The sequence below is a fragment of the Erpetoichthys calabaricus genome, chromosome 8 (genome assembly GCF_900747795.2).
Source record: "Erpetoichthys calabaricus chromosome 8, fErpCal1.3, whole genome shotgun sequence".
Classification (NCBI taxonomy): Eukaryota; Metazoa; Chordata; class Cladistia; order Polypteriformes; family Polypteridae; genus Erpetoichthys; species Erpetoichthys calabaricus.
Window position 1 is genome coordinate 163,250,298 of NC_041401.2, and position 23,935 is coordinate 163,274,232.

Here is a 23,935-nt window from a genome sequence, read left to right on the forward strand (position 1 = left end):
ATTTCTGAGTAATATACAGGCATTCAGAAAACATAAAAGGAAAGACTGTACTGTAACAACTATAGATCAACAATGTGAAAGATTCAAGCAATCTAAAAAGTAAACCCTTTTTAATGTATTTTGATAAATAAATAAAAGACAAAAAAACCTACAAAAATCAATTTAACCTACCTGATGTGGTGAGAAAAGAATGTCTTCTCTCAGTATAGTTCACAGAGATGCATCATATCCTAGCTGGACATCCAACAGCAATACACACCAGGCATATGTAGGCTATGTCAGCATTTGCTTCAATATGAATATCTTGTGCTTAGGTCTGCTCTTAACATAAATGCTTATATAGCATAATCAAACATTAAAAAAAATGAATTAAAAAAATTAAAAGTTCATTAAGGTATAAGTTTAATATCTTTGAAAAGAATGCATATACAAAGAATTGAAGAAATAAAGATAAGAAAAAAAAGGAAAAAAAAAAAAAAACTCTTGGATAAACCCAAATGAGGTTACAAGATCAGAATGTTGAAAGATGAAAAGGCATATTTTATGAAAAGAAAATAATTCCAAATAAAATTTCAAAATAGTTTTGGTAAAAATGCAAAATAACACTGAAGTCTACAACAGCAATTTGTATCAGTTTACAATATTATTAATATTAATCTAACCACAGGAACTGAATGTCGCACACATGCATTACAACAAGTACTGAGGAATCCCTTTTTACCCCAGGTACCACAATGGAACAGCAGCTTGTTCTTTCAATACTGGGAAGCATGTGCCATGCTCATGACACTTTTTTTCACAAGCTTTAACATGAAGAGTTTAAATAAACTACCTCAGTGCTGCACACATTATTTTTTCTTTAGCTGATGGAAAAAAAGACAAGGAAAACAATTTATATTCTGCTGGTGACTTGATTTTACTTGGAAAGCCATTTAGGCCAGCAAGGAACAGTTTTATTGTCAAACTCCATTTAAGGAAATCTCCCTGTGCAACCCAATCAAGAAGCTCAAAAGTAAGTTAACATATCATGCCATTTCTCCAGAAGTGGATTTAAAAACGGCTGCTAAAGTCTTAAAGCCAGCTTTTTTTTTTTTTTTATAAAACAGTACTGGGCTTCTGTCTGTCTTATCAATCTACAAACCCCTTTCCACACTTGTAATCAATGTGCACCATTTGCAATTCCTATTTAACATTCCAATGTGGCACACGGGATTCATTAGCACATTAACATTTAGCCCCCCATCCCAATCAACTGTTACAAAATATTAAAATCACGGCAGGCGGCTCTTGAGGAAGAAAAAAAAAATTAGAAAAAAAAAAAAGTACAGATCAGTGTTTGATACATAAACCATTAATTAAAAAATGCAATGTTACATTGGGGGGGATGCTAACTCTCAGCACACTTTTGGTGCCTTCTTGTACAGTATGGGCATACTGGGCAATTTCTTTTTATCTTTATTGCAGGTCGTATGCTTTCACTCTTCATTTAGTAAAAGCTGTGGTTCAGCATTTTATTGTGGAGAAAACAGAGGGCCAGGGTTCATAGCAGAGCGCACCTGGGTTTCTTCTTGGGTTCAGGAGGCTCCAGGGCTGCCAATATTGCTTCATCAAACACGTTCTTTAGTCCTTTCTGAAAACAATTAAAAAAAGTAAAGGCATGCAGAAAAAAAAAAATCTTAAAAATACAGAATATAAACAATTAAAGTGTCATCATTCTTAGGCTAGATTAGGAAACAATTATTAAAGCTCTGTTCTCAAAGGAAAAATATCAAAGAACAACATATTGCATTATAAAATTTCAAAGTTGTATATTCTCCTTGTAAATAGTTACTCCTTGTAATCTCTGCGTATGGTAACAAGTTAATAAAACAACATCACAATGATTTTCAGAAAAGGCACAAAAAAGATGCAACAAGTGTGTCTGATTAAAAACAAAAAAGTCAGCTATAAATAGAACATTCTTCAAAACTTGTACAATTTTCCAATGTTTGTTACAACACTGATGAATTGAGTTTTGTATTTTTAGTATTTTTCAGCAGGCACACACCTTCAATATTATTCAAAGAAAATAAGCATGACTTAAATTTTAGCCTTAACACAGTTTCATAAATTAATTTTATTCCCGGATTAAAATGGAACTTTTTAACATGCAGGCAAAAATAAGTATACAATCTCATCAGATAAATGTCAAATTAAAGATTGTTTTCACAACTCTGTTAGACCCAGTAACACATATGTAGCTCAGAAAAATGAATATCACATTCATCAAGGGATATGTTTCTGTAAACCAAGCTTTCCTAGATGACTCTGCTTACTTCCCACACCTTTTGACAACAGACCTATTTTAATATCCTCTATTCATTATTCAAAGACTACTTTTGTCAGTGAAAACTTTCTGAAATAAAATTTGTTCAAGTAAGGGTGAAGGGGTTAAAATAGTTAATATGTGAAACAAGCAATTAAACGAGAGGATCCGCCTTTTTTACATAAAGGCTCATTATAAAATTTATAAGAGCCTGTGTTAATACCTTAAGCTGGTTTTATATACGCTGCTTGTACAAAACCAAATATGTTAATGGGCTTAAGCTACTACACTGCTCTTGACAGAAACTCCTTTTTTAATTTTAAAAACCATTTTATGCCTTTTATTCTTTGTAAATAAAGATTTTCAGTAGAAGTTAAAACACCAGCTGTATGTTGTGAATTATAATGCACAATTTCTAATGCAGGCAATTTATATAAAACTGAAGATCCACTTATGGCAGGCTGTGCTAGTAAGTAGCAAAGAAGGACTTTGAGACATTTAAAACACTTTAAGATACACAATTTAGAGAATAATCATAATAGCATGGTAAAGTGATTATATGATGAGGACACTTAGCAGTTTTCCCCCCTTACAACGTTAACAATTAAGCTACAGATTTAAAGAAGGATGGGTATGGGGTTTTTAGAGAATTTGACACTGCACAATGTCTGGTTGTTAATGCAGTTGCAGGATTTTGTTGCCTTGAGGATGTCAGATTACATGACCAGAAATTGCAGGGGATGATGAATTACACAAATGGGCAGGGACTTTTCTGCACATTTTCACATTTCCATATAGCGAGCTTACCGCATCCTCCAGCACTGGTGCTGTATAAAGACTTTCCAGGCATGATTGAGTTCATCTCTAGTCTCAACCTTTTTATTTTCCTTTTTTAATTCTGTCACAGTACAACCTACACAAGACATACAGACAAGACTCTGTTCAGTTGGCATGGTCCAAAACACCTCGTTTCCGCAGGGCTGTATTGTATTTCCAGCTGAGTGCTCAATGGCTGTCAGCTCCTGCACACTCTTATTACTTAAGGCAAAATCAAATATTTTGTCGGGACGAGTCGCCAACTTCTTTGACTGAGTCGATCGGGATACCACACTACACAGCCTGGTTTGCAACACCTATCCCAAACTTGCTACGTTTAAGGTAAATGAAGTCTGTGCCATTAAATGTTGTAAAATTAATGTAGTGTAATGGGGGATTACACTGCATACTGAATTCCTAAGTCAAAATGGGTAAATACAACCTCCTCTGGTTTAAAGGGAAAAACTACTGCCGAGTTGCATATGAAGGGGGGAAAAAAAAATCCACACTTCCATTTAAGATCCTTAATGTGCCTAAATCTGTCAAGTCATATCGGCTAAAGCCTAATAATCACTGTACTGCACTGTATAGAATTTTTTGCAGTTTTGTCAAACATATCTATATTATTAAATGAAGGTTGTATATATGCACGGATGCCAGACGCACCGAAGCGCACTGCGCCCCAGAGTCAAACCCAGAGGCTTCCCAGAGTCAGTAGGTGGCGCCCAAACGACACAACACGACCTGTACACTAAACTTGAGATAAAGCGTGCACCCTAAGTTGTACAATATATATGCACAGATGCCAGAGGCCACAGGCAAGCTGTACACACTACCACCACTGCCCGAACGCGACCGCCCACACCACCACATACAGTGATCCCTCGCTATATCGCGCTTCGCCTTTCGCGGCTTCACTCTATCGCGGATTTTATATGTAAGCATATTTAAATATATATCGCAGATTTTTTGCTGGTTCGCGGATTTCTGCGGACAATGGGTCTTTTAATTTCTGGTACATGCTTCCTCAGTTGGTTTGCCCAGTTGATTTCATACAAGGGACGCTATTGGCAGATGGCTGAGAAGCTACCCAGCTTACTTTTCTCTCTCGCTGACTTTTTCTGATCCTGACGTAGGGGGATTGAGCAGGGGGGCTGTTCGCACACCTAGACGATACGGACGCTCGTCTAAAAATGCTGAAAGATTATCTTCACGTTGGCTACCTTCTGTGCAGCTGCTTCGTGAAGCGACATGCAGCACGGTGCTTCGCATACTTAAAAGCACGAAGGGCACGTATTGATTTTTTTATCTGTCTCTCTCTCTCTCCCTGCTCCTGACGGAGGGGGTGTGAGCTGCCGCCTTCAACAGCTTTGTGCCGCGGTGCTTCACATACTTAAAAGCCAAACAGCCCTATTGATTTGTTTGCATTCTTTTGTGAGACTGAACTGTCATCTCTGTCTTGTCATGGAGCACAGTTTAAACTTTTGAAAAAGAGACAAATGTTTGTTTGCAGTGTTTGAATAACGTTCCTGTCTCTCTACAACCTCCTGTGTTTCTGCGCAAATCTGTGACCCAAGCATGACAATATAAAAATAACCATATAAACATATGGTTTCTACTTCGTGGATTTTCTTATTTCGCGGGTGGCTCTGGAACGCAACCCCCGCGATGGAGGAGGGATTACTGTATACCACCTTCCTTTAGTAATGTACCCCTCCAAGCCTGGGTCCGCCACCATCGTCACTTCAGCACGCGAATCTGCCGCCGTCAGTAAATGACTTCTAGCTAACGACACAGCCATAGAAAAACAAAAACGAGACTGCATGGATAAAAACAATAAACGAAGGCGTCTACAACGCGCTTCTGAAACACCAGAACCAGATGAGTCACAGCTCCAAAAAGAAACCGCTTTAGTACAAATATGTTTGTTTATTTAATTAAATGAAAACTTTCTCAGGACACACCCACCCTCCATGATTTTTCATCCCTCCAAATATCGGAGGGAACAGAAAGTGATTGCCATTCTTGGATTTGCGATTCTTTTGAGAATTGCGGGTTTGCTGGTAATATTTATAATGAGTACTGAAGCTAAAACTGCATTTTGTAAACAGCAATCATCTAATGAAGCTCCTCTAACCAAACATTAAAAAGAACTACTATTTGATTAACTATATACATCTTCATAATCTGACATGAAATAATAATTCAATTCACTCACTTTTTTCCAGTAAACAAAAATCTCAGGTATTTTAGCACATAATACATACTGTATTTTTCTACCATTTACAAGATCATTTTAAAGTGTGCAGTCACTATTTCTTCTAAGCTTTGCTCATAGCAAGGTTATAGCTTTCCAGAACTAGTCATAAATAATCACAAAATTTCTGTTTTGCATCAATGTCATCAGCATTAAAAACTGGCAAAATCCAAAATCAAATGGTCTTGGCTTTTGATCAGCAGATTTGTATGTATATATATATATATATATATATATATATATATATACTAAATCTAATCATCTTTACATAATTCAAAACATTTTACAATATAAGACAAGAAAGTGGAGGTACAGATACAATAAAGGAGGCTTATACTTAAAGTGCTAAAAATTGTTACACAAGTAGAATCATACTATTCCCAGATAAGGGTACATGTGAATACCACATAAATTTATAGCTGCAGATCAACATCTAGAATATGTTTCTTGTCCCTAATGCTCATCACTTTCAGATCTAAAATGCACAATAGCATTCCTCAATACGTGTGTTTATTAAAAATAAAACTCAATATTAACTTTGCAAGTAAGAGTTCACCACATTAAGTAATAACTACAGTACACAGAATGTAATGGATAGATTAAGAAATTCTATTCTACAAAATAAATCTTGTTCAAATAAAACAATTTTAACAATTCATATTTGCAACTTAATATTTAAATCAGTTCAGATTGTACCAAAAGGTACCTATACAGGAGAATGATCAAATAATCACTACACTGACATGTACTCTGAACATGGACATTGGACCTGAAATTACAGGTCAGCGCAATGAGTAAAGGAAGCATCCACAATGTTTTAGTCTCAGTCATCAAGAATAACTTTGTGCTATGTTAAGTAAAACTGGTTAATTTATAAGACAGTTCTATTACTATTTAAATCTCTGCAAAGAAAAGGAAGGAAAACACCTTAGTACAAACAAGTAATGGCATTTCACTTTTCCTTTATTTATTTCATTTCACAAACCACTTTTACAAGTTTAAAAAAATTGTAATTTCATTTTCCCAGATCTCCTTTTCAAACACAGCTCAATAAGTTTAATTTTGCCAGCAACAACAGGCTGAAACAACCTGCTTCAGACCTCAAAGAACTGACATTCAATTGAACAGTAACAGTACAAAAATAAGGAAGAAACACACTGATATGAAATATGGAGAATACTCTGGATCAATGTCTTACTTTACAGGTGCAGAACACTGCTAAAACGTGGACAAAGACCACCCCCCAAGGAACATTTGAATACAGAATGAAACATGTTTTTTAAAATAACTCCAATAACTAATCTGTAATTCTGCACTAATGTAAGAAAGTTTTCTTCTGGGAACCAAGTATGAAATGACGCAAGATACGCAGGCAATAGTCCTTGAAAGAAGGAAAAGAACACACATTTACAAGAAAGCAAGATTCTTTAGAAGGTAATAGGAAGCAGACACAGGAATTTTAAAAGTTGCAACTTTAGTTTGTTTAGATTTTATTTTATGTCAAGAGTCATTTTCTACAGAAGGGGAAAAGGAAGTCGCAGAAGAGAGTCGGATATGTTTTTGTTTTTTAGAATATACAGCACTTCCGTTTCTCTGAGTTTCAGGCGGCTCAAGAGCAGCTAGGATAGCCTCGTCAAATACATTCTTCAGACCTCTCTATAAAGACAGAGGGGGAAAGGGAAGAGAACAGCACCAAGGTTAGAGGTCAAACAGGTTAGAGAGCAAGCAAATTAAACAAAGCACTTGAGATGCCTCTGAATAACTGGGGACCGACCAAGTTTTGCAGCAACGCATTAGAGACTACAGCAAAAAAAGGAAGAGAATAAAAGTAAAAAGCCATAAAAAGCTATTTACAGTCTTTATCATAAACGAAAACAAACGAAATGTCCCTAACACTTCACACAAAAGGTTCACTATAAGAAACATGTTATTATAAATGTTAATAGTCAGCTAAGTTAGTCCAACAGTACAAATGAACGGTGTATTCATGAAGATATTTTGTGGTTTTAGCAGTCCCTGGCCTAGAGATATCTTTAGGATTTTTTTGTTGCTGTTCTCATGACTCTGATGTTAAGCACAGCAGTATGTAAATGTACATGAGAACAAATTTGTAGGGGATTAAGAATGGGTTGCATTTTCTTCTTGTTTGTATTGGCTTACTACTCTTGCTCTTTAGTTCTACCAGCTAGATATTGCTGGTTTATTCTACCTTAACTAAATTATTCAATGGGGAAAACCACAAACTCTGTTCAGCAGCTTCAGTCATTATTTTTGCAAGAGAAGTTAAACTGTTTAAAGTTATAAAGCTACTTCCTTAATAAAAGGAAAACAACTTTTTTTAGTGCACAATAAAAGCAATGAGAGTTTAAAAGAAAAAAAAACATTTTAAGGATTAGGTTTACCAACCTCAAACATCATCTCAGGCAATTAATAGTACAATATCTAAGCACTTAGATTTATAAAAAGGTCACGAAAAAAGTTAATTTTTGTTATCTATGACCTCAAAAACAATTTAAAGAAAGACGTTTTCTAGGAAACTAGATTTAAACAGCTAGGATTAAAACACTCTATTTGAAATATCCAAACCAATTTAAAATGTTCTCAAAAAGGGTTCCCAGGTATTCAATTAGCACCATCAAGAATAGAATTCAAGTTAAGCAAAGGCAAACAGGTTAGCTTTAGAAATACAACACAAACAAACAACATACTCTGATAGAGATGTCTAACATGGTTCATGATTTTCAGAGATGCATCAAAAGACTAATATTGAACTGTATGGACTTTACCTGCAGGAAATTAAAGCAGAAGGATGGTATTTTAAAGCAGGTGCCTTAATAAAGCCTGGAGTATTTTTAATAGGTTATATTAAGACACTGACTGTACTATCATACTGGATGTAGATCAAGCATGCCTTCTAAACCTAAACTAAATTACAAACATTCTCTGCTCACCCAACTTATAGCTTTGTGTGTTGTCTGGGATTTGCACAAAGTAAACTGTGCCACAAAAAAAAAACACAAAAAACATGCATCAAATATCTGTCGATTAAAATTGTATTTTAGACCAACACATCTACAATGAGAAGCTGAAATCAATTTCGAATCAAGACATTTTTCTTAATACTTTTATATATTTATACAGTCATATGAAAAAGATTGGGAACCCCTACTTTCAAAGTAGCAACTTCCTTTTAATATACGACATGCCTTATGGAAACAGTAGTATTTTAGCAGTGACATTAAGTTTATTGGACTAACAGAAAATATGCAATATGCATCAAAACAAAATTAGACAGGTGCATAAATTTGGGCACCCCAACAGAGATATTACATCAATACTTAGTTGAGCCTCCTTTTGCAAATATAACAGCCTCTAGACGCCTCCTATAGCCTTTGATGAGTGTCTGGATTCTGGATGGAGGTATTTTTGACCATTCTTCCATACAAAATCTCTCCAGTTCAGTTCAATTTGATGGCTGCCGAGCATGGACAGCCTGCTTCAAATCATCCCATAGATTTTGGAGGATATTGAAATCAGGGGACTGTGATTGCCATTCCAGAACATTGTACTTGGGTCATTTGTCTTGTTGGAATATCCAGCCTCTGCGTAACTTCACCTTTGTGACTGATGCTTGAACATTATCCTGAATAATGAACTAGCTACACAGCCCCACAGCATGATGGAACCTCCACCAAATTTGACAGTAGGTAGCAGGTGTTTTTCTTGGAATGTGGTGTTCTTCTTCTGCCATGCAAAGAGCTTTTTGTTATGACCAAATAACTCAATTTTTTTCTCATCAGTACAAAACACTTTGTTCCAAAATTAATCTGGCTTGTCTAAATGAGCATTTGCATACAACAAGCGACTTGTTAGTGGCGTGAGTGCAGAAAGGGCTTCTTTCTCATCACCCTGCCATACAGATGTTCTTTGTGCAAATTGCGCTGAATTGTAGAACGATGTACAGATACAACAAAATGTTCTTGCACATCTTTGGAGGTGATCTGTGGGTTGTCTGTAACCATTCTCACAATCCTATGCATATGCCGCTCCTGTATTTTTCTTGGCCTGCCAGACCTGGGTTTAACAGCAACTGTGCCTGTGGCCTTCCATTTCCTGATTACATTCCTTACAGTTGAAACTGACAGTTTAAACCTCTGAGATAGCTTTTTGTAGCCTTCCTCTAAACCATGATACTGGACAATCTTTGTTTTCAGATCTTTTGAGAGTTGCTTTGAGGATCCCATGCTGTCACTCTTCAGAGGAGACTCAAAGGGAAGCACAACTTGCAATTGACCACCTTAAATACCTTTTCTCATGATTGGACACACCTGTCTATGAAGTTCAAGGCTTAACGAGCTAATCCAACCAATTTGGTGTTGCAAGTAATCAGCATTGAGCAGTTACATTCATTTAAATCAGCAAAATTACAAGGGGACCCAAATTTTTGCACAGCCAGTTTTTCACATTTGATTTAATTTTATACAACTAAATACTACTTCACTACAAAACTTTGTTCGGAAAAAACACCCCAGTACTCAGATGTTCCTAGGAAATTAAAGACATACCACTGTTATCTTTTTTTGTTGAAAGTAGAGTACATTATTATGCAGGCTGAGAGGGGTTCCCAAACCTTTCCATATGACTGTATCAAGCTCAATACTGTAGATACATAACAGAAATTCACAACAAATCTTTGCCTATGTGGATCAAAATTATATTAATCTAGTTCCTTTAGATAAACATGTAAAAATTATTGAACAAAGTCACCGAACAGTTATCCCTCACTAGACACAAGGCAAGACATGCTATTATAAATGGTATACTATACTGCTATAAAAATAAAAATTACACATGATCAAATAAAAAGAACTAAAGATATATATTGCAAATTAACACTTTCAAAATGTTTCTTCACTTGAGGTAAATCAGAACACTGCAATTCTGGAAACACACACTCTTAGCTAATGTTACTGCCCCATTTTAAACCAAACTTTCCATAAACTGAAGAGGTCACAAACTTATGCCTCCTTGTTTTATATTTGGCTTTGTTAAAAAAATCTATTCATATACTTTATTTGAAATCATCTGTGGTACATGTAATAAGCTTACTAAGAAAGATGCTTTACTTTTTATTTATAAAAATAACCTAACAGCTTTGAAACTAAAAGCTTAAAAAATGAGGAAAAAAATTTCATTAATTGTCAGATTTAGTATTTTCATTGTGGTTTACTGTTGTTCAAGTGGAGACTATACAGTTCAGATAATAAAGAATGGTTGGCCTTTTTGGGGAAAGGCTTCAACTTACTATGACTGAATTTTATTAAGTGGGTGAGCAAAGAGGTGAATTAACAGTTGTACGCAACTTGTAGTTTTTCAAATCTCAATAAAGCAAAACATACATACACACACATATATACACATATACACTCACTGGCCTCTTTATTAGGTACACCTGTTCAACTGCTTGTTTAACACAACTTTCTAATCAGCCAATCACATGGCAGCAACTCAATGCATTTAGGCATGTACACATTGTAAAGACGACCTGCTGAAGTTCAAACTGAGCATCAGAATAAGGAAAAATGGTGATTTAAGTGACTTTGAACATGTTATGTTTGTTGGTGCCAGACAGTCTGGTCTGAATATTTCAGAAACTGCTCATCTAATGGGATTTTCATGCACAACCATCTCTAGGATTTACAGAGAATGGTATGAAAAGGGGAAAATATCCAGTGAGCGGCAGTTCTGTGGGCAAAAATTCCTTGTTGATGGCAGAAGTCAGAGGAGAATGGCCAGACTGGTCTGAGCTGACAAAAAGGCAACAGTAACTCAAATAACCCTGCATTACAACCAATGTATGCAGATGAACATCTCTGAATACACAACATGTCGAAATTTGAAGCAGATGGGCTATAGCAGCAGGAGACGCCACCGCATGCCGCTCCTGTCAGCTAAGAACAGCCAACTGAGGTTACAATTCACACAGGCGCAACAAAATTGGACAACAGAAGATTGGCAAAACATTGCCAAATGAGTCTTGATTTCTGGTGCGACATTCAGATGGTGGGATCAGAATGTGGCATCAACAACATGAAAGGATGGATCCATCCTGCCTTGTATCAATGGTTCAGGATGGTGGTAGAGATTATATTATATTATATATATATATACACGCACACGCGCACGCGCATACACACACACAGTTATAAGACAGACACTAATGAATTGAGGAAAAGAAAATGACTTTAGGTTAACTTGCTTTTCTATCAAATGTAGTTGAATATAGGGCATGTATACCTGTACATTACATTACTGGAGGCCATCAAAAAAATAACATGGATGTAAAAATCTCAGCCACTTCAGCATATTTAGATTTTAGTCGAGTATTGCTTTTTATTACTTGAAAAAGTTATATTTCACTTCATGGCCACCCAGACTTAAATTACTCTCTGTTTATGCTGAACTAGATGACACATTAGTTACATGTTCTTAAAGCCAGAAAAGTAAGCAATACAAGTAGTATTTCAACCTGTTCTATGACATTAAAAGCAATTATCAGATAATTAAATATACCATAAGAATCCAAATAATTATTAGATAAATGTTTTAATGCCTTAATTTATACTAAAACATTTATCTATTAAAATAAAATAAAATAACTCGCAATGGCAAACAACTTACATTCAAGGCCAGACTTTACTAAGGAATATACAGAAGACAAACAACTGATGGAAAAAAGACAACAACAATATGAAATAAAAAGAGCACTACAAAACAAAAAAAAAACCATGAACACGTAACCAACTGTTAACAGTAATAGCAGCCATTTTGCAATCCTTCATTTCCTCAAGTGTTCACCTCTTGCGGCCAACGCTCCTTAAAATCTCTGGTGCAGAGTCAATGAGCCCTGCATTTGTGAGATGTTATCCCATTCCTGCAGAAGGCCTGACAAAGTTTCTGCTCACTCCCAGTTAAGAGGGTTACATCTCTGGATGTTACTATCAGATGATGGTCACAAGCAAAGTTAAACCAAGGCAGCACATACACATCAGCATTCCTTAGGATTGCTGTTACCACAGCAGTGGCACAGGGCCTGCCCTGCTATAAGGCAAGATATCTACAAGGTAGGTGCAGAGGGCCTCTGACAAGTCACCATGTTCTAAAAGCAGCTACACAAAGCCTGTCTGTCCCTCTTTGTCCTGTTACTAATGGGGATATGGAATCTGCCAACAGTTTCTGCATCAGTATGTGATCAGACCTGAAATGATCCCTCAGAACCACCAGTCTGATGTGTTAGTCCTGGCTGGCTCTGGTATGGTAATTTGGTGGTGATAAGAACTTTGTATAGGTGAATTAATCAGGAATTGTTCTACATAAACCTTTCTAGATAAAAGTGCACCTAATGAGCTTTAGTGTATTTACATAGTAGTAATGTCTCACTGCACAAGCGGCAGGCATTGCTGGTCAGAGAGGAAAAAAACGTGACTTGTGTGAAAGTGAACAAGCTATAACTGTAGTTTTCTGATTCCAGAAAATGTTGCATTTCTTTTTTCCATCAGAATATTTTATAGTTCCGTCTCAAATTTGAAAACATTGGCAAAATCCAATGAACAGAACAACCAGCAGCATTCTGATACACATGATACTGTATTGTACTTACTGTATGTACAGCACATACACAGTTAAACATGTATTAAACATGTGTTTCTTCCTTCTCTTTCTCCGTATAAGCATTTAGCAGAAAACACAATGCTTATAGAACTGCATTGTTTATTTATTATGTGTACAACAAGATCATTTTTTTCTGCAGCAGAATGTATTTCAGGTTAAAATGTCTTGAAGTGATTACATTAAACCTTCTTGACAAAGTACAGTTTTTAAATAGATACTGTATAGAAGAAACAAAGTTTACACTGGACACAAACTAATTTCATGAGGTTCTGTGAAGAGCTTGAATAAACCTTGAAAGATTTAGTCTAGTACAAATCTTATTTTCATGGTGTTATGTAAGCTGATCTGTACTTCATCTCAAAATGCAAACAAGAATGTACAATCCTGATGTTTAAATGTAAAACTAAATTATATTTCTAATTACACATTAATTACCTGTCTCATTAATTGAGAAATTTCCATTCTTTAAGTGATTATTATTAATTTAATGATAGTAAAAAAAAAAAAAGTTGTGCTCATTCTTAATTCCCGTATAAAACATAATCTGTTAGTTATATCCAGATAGATAGATACTTTATTAATCCCAAGGGGAAATTCACATAAACCTACATAGTTTTGGGTTTTTCTAAAACTGAAGTTGAGTTTCACACACTGAAATTTAAATAAATTTATACAGCATTCACAAGTATGTTCCATTCATCAAATTAAACAAATTTTTCATGCCTCCACTTTCTTGTTTTCAAAAAATGAACAAACAGCTATCTTCAATTTTCCACTCCACTATCAGTGAACCTTAAAAACCACCAACCTCCTTGTCTTCGGGTATCTAATAAAATCAATGCTAGAAAAACAAAGATTAAATGGTAACAAAATTGACCTTAGAAATGCTAAATCTAGTAAGAACACCAAGAACCTGCTTAATAAAATAATTTATAAGGACACAGAAAGCTCCTACCTGTGTGAGAGCAGAGCACTCCACATATTTAACCGCTTTCAGGTCCCTGGCCAGCTTTTCTGCAGTTTCAGGAGTAATAGGTTTTTGTTTGTTCTTGGCAAGTTTCTCAATTGTTGAAGGATCATCTCTCAAGTCAATTTGAGTCCCAACCAGCAGGAATGGAGTCTTTGGACAGTGGTGAGTTATTTCTGGTACCCACTGTTTGAGGAAATTAAAAATGAAAAACGAACATTTATATAAACCAGAATAAGGTTATTTAACATGTAAGAAAAGTGTTAAAGAGAAAAAAAAAATTAAATTTAGTTGGTGAAACTTCATTTTATTAGGCAACACGGATTATGAATTTATCAAGTAATATGAAATTTCCGAACCTTTTCCTTAACATTTTCAAATGAAGATGGGGAAACAACAGAAAAGCACACCAGGAAAACGTCCGTCTGTGGGTAGCTGAGAGGTCGTAACCTATCATAATCTTCCTGACCTGTTGATAAGTGAAAGAGATTAACCTTTATTTTATAAACCATGAAACATCATTCGCAAAGCCATGTTATTAATATGGTACAAGAGAATAGTAACTGTGAACTGAGTGAAAAAAAAAAGTGTTCATTATGCCCATATGACATGGAACCGAAAGTGAGTAATAAGGTGGAGAGGAGAAAATGGTTCCAAAGAGCCATTTACTCATGAAAATGTACATGTAAAACATAAGCTTTATGGGCAGACATGAATTATAATGTGAGGTTTGCTCCATTAATTTAATGTTAACCCTTAAAATATTACATCTATCAGAAGATGCAGTAGCAAAGTATTACAAGGTTATTTAGCAGAAATATTAGTTGCAAAAATAGTAAAGATTCTATAAAAAGTGCTTTGTGACAATCAACAGATTATCAGAACTGGATAAACCCTGGAAGGGAATAATGTTACCAAATGGGTATATCCACATTAACTTTAATACCAACATTCAAGTGACTATGGCATGGACATAACTACATTCAAAACTCTACATAAACTAACTTCATAATCCATAGGTTGCAATAATAAATAAAATGTGCCAATTATAAAGCCTGTGTGTTTTGTATTAATTTTTACATAGTAATTCTTTTGAAACAGCTAGAAATCAAATGTTTAACAAGAAATTGCTCTTTGTAATAGTCCACAGTACATAAATTATTATTAATCACTCTGTACATTAATGTCCCTAACAACATTTTTATAAACAAGATTAAAAAAAGTTTCCTTGAATTCCATGCAAGGTGAAGGTTCATAACCTACTAGTTGTCCCCAATGGATCTGCCCGCATAGTAGTGAAACAGGAAAAAGCAATTTATTTAAAAAAAAAAAAAAGTAATAATTTGTATTGAGAAGAATTTATATTGATAGCTTTTGTATCTGTGGGCCTCTTGATATAAAATATTTTTGGTTTTGCTATCAGGGGTGAAAATGTAGCTGTGATCTCTTTGCTAAAAATGTATATAAAGTTCACATGTATGTCCCTACATATAATCATGAATAAATGCTCAGAAACAGCAATAAATGGAATTCAGGAGAGTTTCATTGAACTGAATTCCACTTCCTGAAACTCCAATTCAATTCCAATTCAGTTTCCTGTAGTTGTTGAATTTCAATTCCATTTCCTGGTTTGAATTGGAATTGCCGAGACAATTCCTGAATTGACCCCAACCCTGATTCACTTACAATTACATTACTCTGAATTATGTCTGTTCAGTTTGGATACTTTGGATCAAACTGCACGTTTCATTAATTGTACATAGTTTTGGCAGGGTGGAAATTAATCAAAATATATTTACACACTTTCAATGTGTAATTATGTTTCACTTACTTCTTATACACTGAAAAATAATGAACAAGATACTTGTATAGTCTGAAAAAATATTAATTCAATTTTTAACACAACTGACTTGTTAAAAAAAAAAAAAAAAAAACTATATACAAATCACTGTACTGGATGGAAGTCGTAATGAACACTGTTGAATAAACAGTGCATCGCCCATAAAATGAAAAAAAATGATCCAAGAATACTAGAATGGCCCTGTCCCATAGTTTTCTTCATAATATATACAACTTCTAACTAATCCCAGAAGTGCCTCCTGCAACTGCATTCCATGTTTAACTTTACTAGCAAAACTATGGGAATACAAATATACAAATTTAATGACAATGAAAGGTCAAGCAGACTGAATCAAAGTTAGCTTTTAAACTAAGAGGGCAATTTACTGAAATCTGGCATACAAAGAGACCTCTCTCATAGTATTTGGAACCACAATGAGAAACTGTAACAGCACCATACAACACAGTGGAAAAAGTGGATTATTCCTGTACAACTGTTTAAACTAAGTTCTGTAGCAATACCATTATTTTCTTTCAAAGGTAATGCCATTTACATATTTGCTTTTATAATACATTGCTGGTCTATTGTATTTCTGTAGAGGGCTGCTTAAATTATACTGATTATAACCTGGCAGCCTTAACATAACCTACGATTAAGTTAATCCAACACTGAAATCACAGTTAGTGCTTATGACAACCAAACGCCACAACACATTTCCATTCTCATACAACAGTCCAGCTAACACTACCATGAAACTCATTCATGACACATAAGTTGCTTAAAAAAAAACAAAAAAAAACAACAGTTACTGCTAAGACAGGAAAGAGGTTTCACTTTAAACAAAAAAAATCTCTTATTTAGCTAGTTGTCCTAACCTGGAAAACACTGTATTCAAAATTAATTCAACAGTCTGAGATTGTCAGTGCAACACTATTACTTAAACTTTAGTTTGCTCTTCTGCACTCTCAAAATGAACGAAAAGCACAAATGAGAGGAGTTATTTGTTACTGGCATTGAGGTCTATAAGCTGGTATCAATATTATAGTCAAAATTTAAGTACTAATCCAACACTATATCCGACTGCCTTGAATCAAAAGTTATCCACAGACTCAAGATCGATTGAAACTGGGAACTGTTATTTGCTTAGATTCAGTTTGCTTCGTAGCATTTATAAATAGATTAAAGTGCCAAAGTATCATAAAACCAAAAGAAAGAAACTGAGTGTGGGTGTAATTTTTGCTCCATTTTCTTAAACATGTCCCAGAGTTCAAAAGATTGTTATACAAATCATACAAAACCAGCAATGCTGTTCTTGTGACTAAAATTAAAGCCACCTTCAATCAGAATCATCATATACAACATTATGTATAATTCAAAAGGATTTTTAATAAGTATTTTAAAAAAATCACCTGTAAGGAAAAAATGGCAAAATTCTTGCTAAACAAATGACAGGTTTATATAACATTCATACATACAGGAAAAGCTGAATAAGACAAAATGAGAACAGTCTCAGTTATACCAAATAAAATCACAGAAACCAGTAAGGACATAACAACAGCACTAATCCTGAAATAGTAATATGTTTTTTAGAACATGATAAATAGTAAATTCCTATCAAATGAAACATGCCATGCTTGAATTTTTTTAATAAACACACAACATAAAGAAGGCTTAATTTTCTAAATGTACTACACATAACTGAAGCTTTGGAAATAAAGGACTAACATCCTTTAGTTGTCACTTAAAGTATTCTCTATGAATCACAAATTAGAAAATAACAAACGGTTTCAAAATTATTGTCTGAGATACAGAATTTGTGAAATCTGGCAACCTACCTGCGGTATCAAATAACCCTAAGGTGTATGGCTCACCACCAATCATAACTGTCACAGCATAATTATCAAAGACCTAAATAGATAAAGAGAAGAAAGCAAAAATAAGTGAGAAAAAAAGACAAAAAAAAATAGTTATGTACATAAAGCTATTTTATTTTGATATACAAACAGATGCATTCTATATGGAGTATATTTTACATACGGATGTCTCCTGTGCTACAAAACCTATTTAATAGCGGTGGCTACAACCACTGACAATCTGACTAAGCAAAAGTTTTGGCAAAAACAAATTAGTTTCCAATTAAACTCTTAGATGCAGTATAAACTAGCAGTTGCTGTGGCCTAAAAGCTCCTTCTTTAAAGATCTATAAATTGGGTATTCTGGTGTTTATTTATTACCCTAACCATTATGAAGTATTTTGCAACTTTCCTATACTTCCTATAATTTTGTTTCCACATTCATAAAAATGTTACATTTTGAAAGAATTTTAATTATAGCTAACCTCATGTGCAGAAATGAATATACATAGCTTTGTCTGACCAGAGACACCTTGGAAAACAACCCAAACCTCCACATGGAATATATGAATGCATTCCAAAGAATGTGTATACTAAACTGTAGTACAGCACAATGTTGTACTGCACACACCAACTTGGAATTTTCCAAAACAGCTACACTGCTATTTGATAGACATGCCAAATATGAACTAGTAGTGCAAAAATCTGTCACATATCTTCGAGATATGAATATCCTCAATATTACAAAAATTTTAAGCTGTCTTTGAAAGAGAATTTAAAAGTGTTTCTTCCCAATTATGCTAAACATTGCACATAAGTAGCACTGACAACCAACCATAAACCGGAACCAAGGGAAATTATTTTAAGTAGCTACTCTGACATTTTGTTTATATGAAAAAAAAATACACTATGCTCTAATAAAATGGTAATATTTCATCAATTAAACTTACCGTGGGTACATATTCAGAAGGGAATTTGTTGGTTGTGTAAGAAATCAAGAGACATGTTTTACCAACAGCACCATCACCCACCACAACACATTTAATCGTCTGCATAGTCACTCCCAGGTAGAATCAACCACTCTCATTCAATACCTGGGGCAGGAGGGAAAAAAAAATTATACAATTGTAACTGCCTGTCAATCAACTGTTTGTAATCTTTATGAATCAATTAGCTTTGATTGACTTTGAGCTCCCTCGTTAGCTTTGTACAAGGAAAGCCAAATAGCCCATCTTTTTTTTTCCTTTTCATTTGAAGAGCAACACTAAATGCTCTATAAAAGAATACAAGTTGTTTCCATCTACTTGAAACTTATATTAGTCACACCTATATTTGCATTTCACAGCAAATTAATGATTCATTCGGGGCCCATTAATATATTTGTAGCATTGCTCTAAACAAATTTGTGTGGATGACAAACTGAACAGGTTTTGAGTTCGTCTACTTTAACATAGCATACAGTATTGCACTTAGACTTTCACAGCAACCAAGTAACTAGAGAAAAGTACTATATAATATACAGAAAAAGAGGGGAAATATTATTGCAGTGTTTTTGTTAGACAGCAGTTTGAAACCATGTGTATTGGGCACCAAAGCCTCTTTATATATTTAATGGGAGTTATGTCTATCTTCTCTCATATGATATATTGAACAATTTCAATTTTAAGCAGACACTGCCCTCCTTACAAAGTTCCATGCCTTTTTACTATCCCATAGTGTATAATAAACTTTGCGAAATGGGTCTTGCAACCCTCAACAAGGATTCCCAATAACTGCATTAAAAGGTCAATGGTACAACAGCCAAATATGTGTACCTGTGAAAAATGCTATCTACTGTATAAACAACAAAGTAGGCTGAATGGTACAATGGGTAATACATTGGAACATAAAGGTTGCCAGTTCAATTTCTGTCTATAACTCTGAGCAAATTATAAAAATAAAAAGATTGGTGTAAAATAAGCAAAGGAAAATGATGGATACATGTGTTAGTCAAATATTTACTTGCATCTTAAAGCCAAAAAATCCAAAACAATTCATTCTTCTTGAAAACTCTTGGATTTAAATCTTTGTTTTTGTCACACCATAGTCAACAGTTCTGACCACATACCAATAATTACACATAAAAAAAAAAAAAAAACACTACCCAAAAATCAATTTCACAGATCTCTTAAAACTATCAATTTTAGTTTAATTTTGAACATCCAAATAGTAACACATATTCAAATGCATTAGAAATTCAGATATCAATATAACAGCATAATAATATAGTGATACCATTTCTTTTTGTGAAAATGGCACCATTGGCAAAGTAATTGCTTTCATTTAAGGAAGCTTCTTTCAGCTGGTTTGCACTAACTGCCCAGAATGAGCCTGGGTCTGGAAAGTACGTTATTTTATGCAATAGTCTCTATAGAGAGGTTTTAAATGTTTGAACGGTAGCCACTACAATCAGAAAATCTTTTTAAAGTATCAGTATGTTAATATGATTCATGGAATATGTATTTTTTTGCTATCAAGTTTTTCAGAACTGCTCTCATTTTTTACTCTGTAAATGATACCGACAGACACTTGTGATTGCCAGTGCATCAACTGCACCCACAACTAATGCCTACTAGTCACATGTCACAGTGTATATTCTAAGTTTGTGTAAATAAGTGAAAGATCAATAATTTTACAAGCTATAATCACTGTATTTTTAAAATGGTATACAATATGTATTGTACATTTTTAATACTGAATTAACTACTTCTTCCAAAAAGAAACAAACATTTACCTACAAAAAATGATTAAGGGAGAACAATTCTACTCCAGTAATTATAGTTTTTTGAGGAAATTTGAAAAATTAGTCATTTTTTTCTGTTCTACCAAAAATTCAAATTTGTTTAAAATGGCAGTAAAACACAAGTCAATTCTGAATGTAACAAGGATCTATCCAAAATATTACATTACAGTAGGGGTGGGCGGTATGACCAAAATTCTATATCATGGTATGTTTCTAAATTATCCCGGTTTCATGGTATTTGACGGTATTTTTTTCCCATGCATGAGTGGATGTTAAACACATTTTCCACTGCAATTACTGGCTAAGAATAACCTATTCCACTGTCAACAGCATTGTACAAAAAAAAACATTTTAATGTGCACACAAGTATTAATACAGGTTTGCATTGCCCCATAAAGTGATACTTTTCAAGGGGGTGGCACTAATGAAGAAAAGGAAATCATATTGCATGACAGATGCAGTCAAAATATAAAACCTTTTTATTTAACAAATTTTGCAAAAACTTAAATTATAATTTTGACAACATATTTTCAACCATCCAAAGAGGTATTCAGACTTAGGAAAATATCCAGAAGTGCTTGTCAAAAGTTGTATTGCACTGAACATGTCTTAGAAAAGGAATAAATAAATATTTTTTGTAAAACAACTACACTTTCTGTTAATGTTAACAATCTCTTTCCACTGACACATTAAAGTAACTTTTTAAACAATTTTACCATCATTAAACTGCATAATATTTAAACTAATAAATAATAACAATACAATTAATAATTGTATTATTACTAATAGTTGCACTATTACTTCAAGGCTTCAAAAGCCCAGGTGCATTACACAGTATTCACCAAATTGAATTCTGTGTTCGTCTCTCCGACCACCTTATCACAAACCCAACATTTAAACAATATTTAAGTTAAACCTGTGCGATACCCATTCATACATCCAGTTTTTCGGAGCCTCGTCACACCTGCCATAAAGTTCTCTACACTGAACATACACCTGGGGACCCCTTACTGAGAGGGAGCAGCACTACCGTACATGTTTAATACCTGCTTTAATGCATTTCATCATGAAAATTATATCAAGTATTTATCTTAGCATTCTAAATTTTCAGAGAGCAGGAATATCATACAGTGAACGGATTCTGTATGGTGATCGCTGTCTCCTCTTAGTGCGGAGAAGTCAGTTTAAGAAGCGTAGTGATTAACAACTGGGTTGGGGAACACAACACAAAGCATTTAATGTGCTATATAACTTATGACGGGGTTTGAGAAAATCTAGTAAATTAAATATTCATTTTACGATGAAGTTTAGTTTACGATGTTCTACTTTAATGACAAAGTACGAGAATAAAGTCAACATGTCATCACAATATTACACAGTACCCAGGTACATTACACTGTATTGAAAACAAATAAAACAAGTACAACTTGGCTTACAGTATTATCCAGTAGTATAGAAACAGCATTTACACATCTGACCTTTTAAAACTAAAGCATCTCCAGGCGACAGACGTGACTCCTATTATTCGGCTCTGTCCATTTTCACCACGCAGCATACCTATGCTACCGCCCACTATTTGGTGGTGTAGCAGTGAAAAAGAGCCCTAGTGCAACAAATCTGTGTTTAGCGGTGTAGCAGTGAAAAGGGTCCCCACTTGAACAGTTTCCCGCTGTGCCACGTTCCGAACGTCGTTTAGGCAATTTAAACCGGTGTTGCGGTATAAGAAAAATCCATATCATAAAAAAATAAAAAGGTTTTCGGTATGAACTGGTATACCGCCCAGCACTACATTACAGATTAAGCAAATTGAGCAGGTCACACACAACTACTAAGCATATATACTTATATTTGTATGTGAATATACTGATTAACTCAAACTCACTATATGAATAGCCTAGTAAAAAGATTTTTGAAATGTTAGCATCTGCCTTATTATTTTTATTATACTGAGATAATTTACCACATTTACTCAGAATATCACACAAAATGCTGAAACGTTAGTCTTCTTTTGTCATCCAACCATCAGAAAATAAACAGAACTCCACAACATTTCCAGGCAGCTACTCATATTAAAAACTCAAACTGTTGCCCTCCATCTGATGTGGCAAGTGGAAGCATCTGGTTATGTTGTTCTATGCTTTGTTTAATCCATACTACACATTTCAGGCAGAAAATATCTTACAATCAACACTCATGTAAATAATGACAAAGAAAAAAATCTGTGCGCACTTCACTACAGCAAAAAATACTTACAATATGGAAATAAATAGTTCCCACGTTCATTTTTATCTTTTGTTCAGACATGCCGCCTTCACAAGTCTCTGCTTTTACTGAATAAAGAACATGTTGTTTTAACAAAGAGCATATTACAAAAGCCATACTATAACGCATGAGAAATTAAAAAATAAAGTACCCTAAGTTCTTGTCTATAAGCCGGACTCATGTATTAGCCGGAGACCAAAAATCATACGAATTTTTAAAATAAAATCGTATCATAGATAAGCCGGACTCATGGATAAGCCGAACGTACTATAACCTATAACTAATAGAAGGGAGGGAGGTCAGTGGTCTCACTCGCGCCCATTTAATTTCTTTAAGGGGGGAGAGAGTGTGAGATATTGCCGTCTCTCTCACTCCCCGCATGGCGCGGTTGGAGCGGCCGGAGCGCGTTCTTTCTGCTCTGGGCGTCGCCGAGTCAACACGAGCGCGTAGCGGGCATTTAAATTGTGATTTTATATGTAAGCATATTTAAATATATATCGCGGATTTCTGCGGACAATGGGTCTTTTAATTTCTGGTACATGCTTCCTCAGTTGGTTTGCCCAGTTGATTTCATACAAGGGACGCTATTGGCAGATGGCTGAGAAGCTACCCGGCTTACTGTTCTCTCTCTCTTGCGCTGACTATCTGTGATCCTGACGTATGGGGATTGAGCAGGGGGGCTGTTTGCACACCTAGACGATACGGACGCTCGTCTAAAAATGCTGAAAGATTATCTTCACGTTGCTATCTTTTGTAAAGCTGATTCCTGAAAAGACATGCTGCACAGTGCTTCGCATACTTAAAAGCTCGAAGGGCACGTATTGATTTTTGACTGAAAAACAAAATCTCCCTCTCTCTCTCTTTGTCTGCTCCTGACGGAGGGGGTGTGAGCTGCCGCCTTCAACAGCATTGTGCCGCGGTGCTTCGCATACTTAAAAGCCAAACAGACATATTGATTTGTTTGCTTCACTGCTTTGAAGAGGAAGATATGTTTGCATTCTTTTAATTGTGAGACGGAACTGTCATCTCTGTCTTGTCATGGAGCACAGTTTAAACTTTTGAAAAAGAGACAAATGTTTGTTTGCAGTGTTTGAATAACGTTCCTGTCTCTCTACAACCTCCTGTGTTTCTGCGCAAATCTGTGACCCAAGCATGACAATATAAAAATAACCATATAAACAT

The 23,935-nt window shown here is 34.8% G+C and overlaps 1 protein-coding gene across 1 annotated transcript in view; it reads right to left on the bottom strand.

The window, feature by feature from the left end:
* Window positions 1-378: 378 nt before the first annotated feature.
* The window catches only part of cdc42 (cell division cycle 42), a 63,064-nt gene continuing 39,507 nt past the window's right edge, over window positions 379-23,935 (bottom strand). Inside the window, exons 2-6 of the mRNA XM_028807706.2 lie at window positions 18,660-18,803; window positions 17,692-17,764; window positions 14,376-14,485; window positions 14,005-14,202; window positions 379-1,630 (exon numbers count right to left, since the gene is read on the bottom strand). Coding sequence (XP_028663539.1) covers window positions 1,541-1,630; window positions 14,005-14,202; window positions 14,376-14,485; window positions 17,692-17,764; window positions 18,660-18,764 — 576 coding nt within the window. The 5' untranslated portion in view covers window positions 18,765-18,803 and the 3' untranslated portion in view covers window positions 379-1,540. The remainder of the gene's footprint in view (window positions 1,631-14,004; window positions 14,203-14,375; window positions 14,486-17,691; window positions 17,765-18,659; window positions 18,804-23,935) is intronic.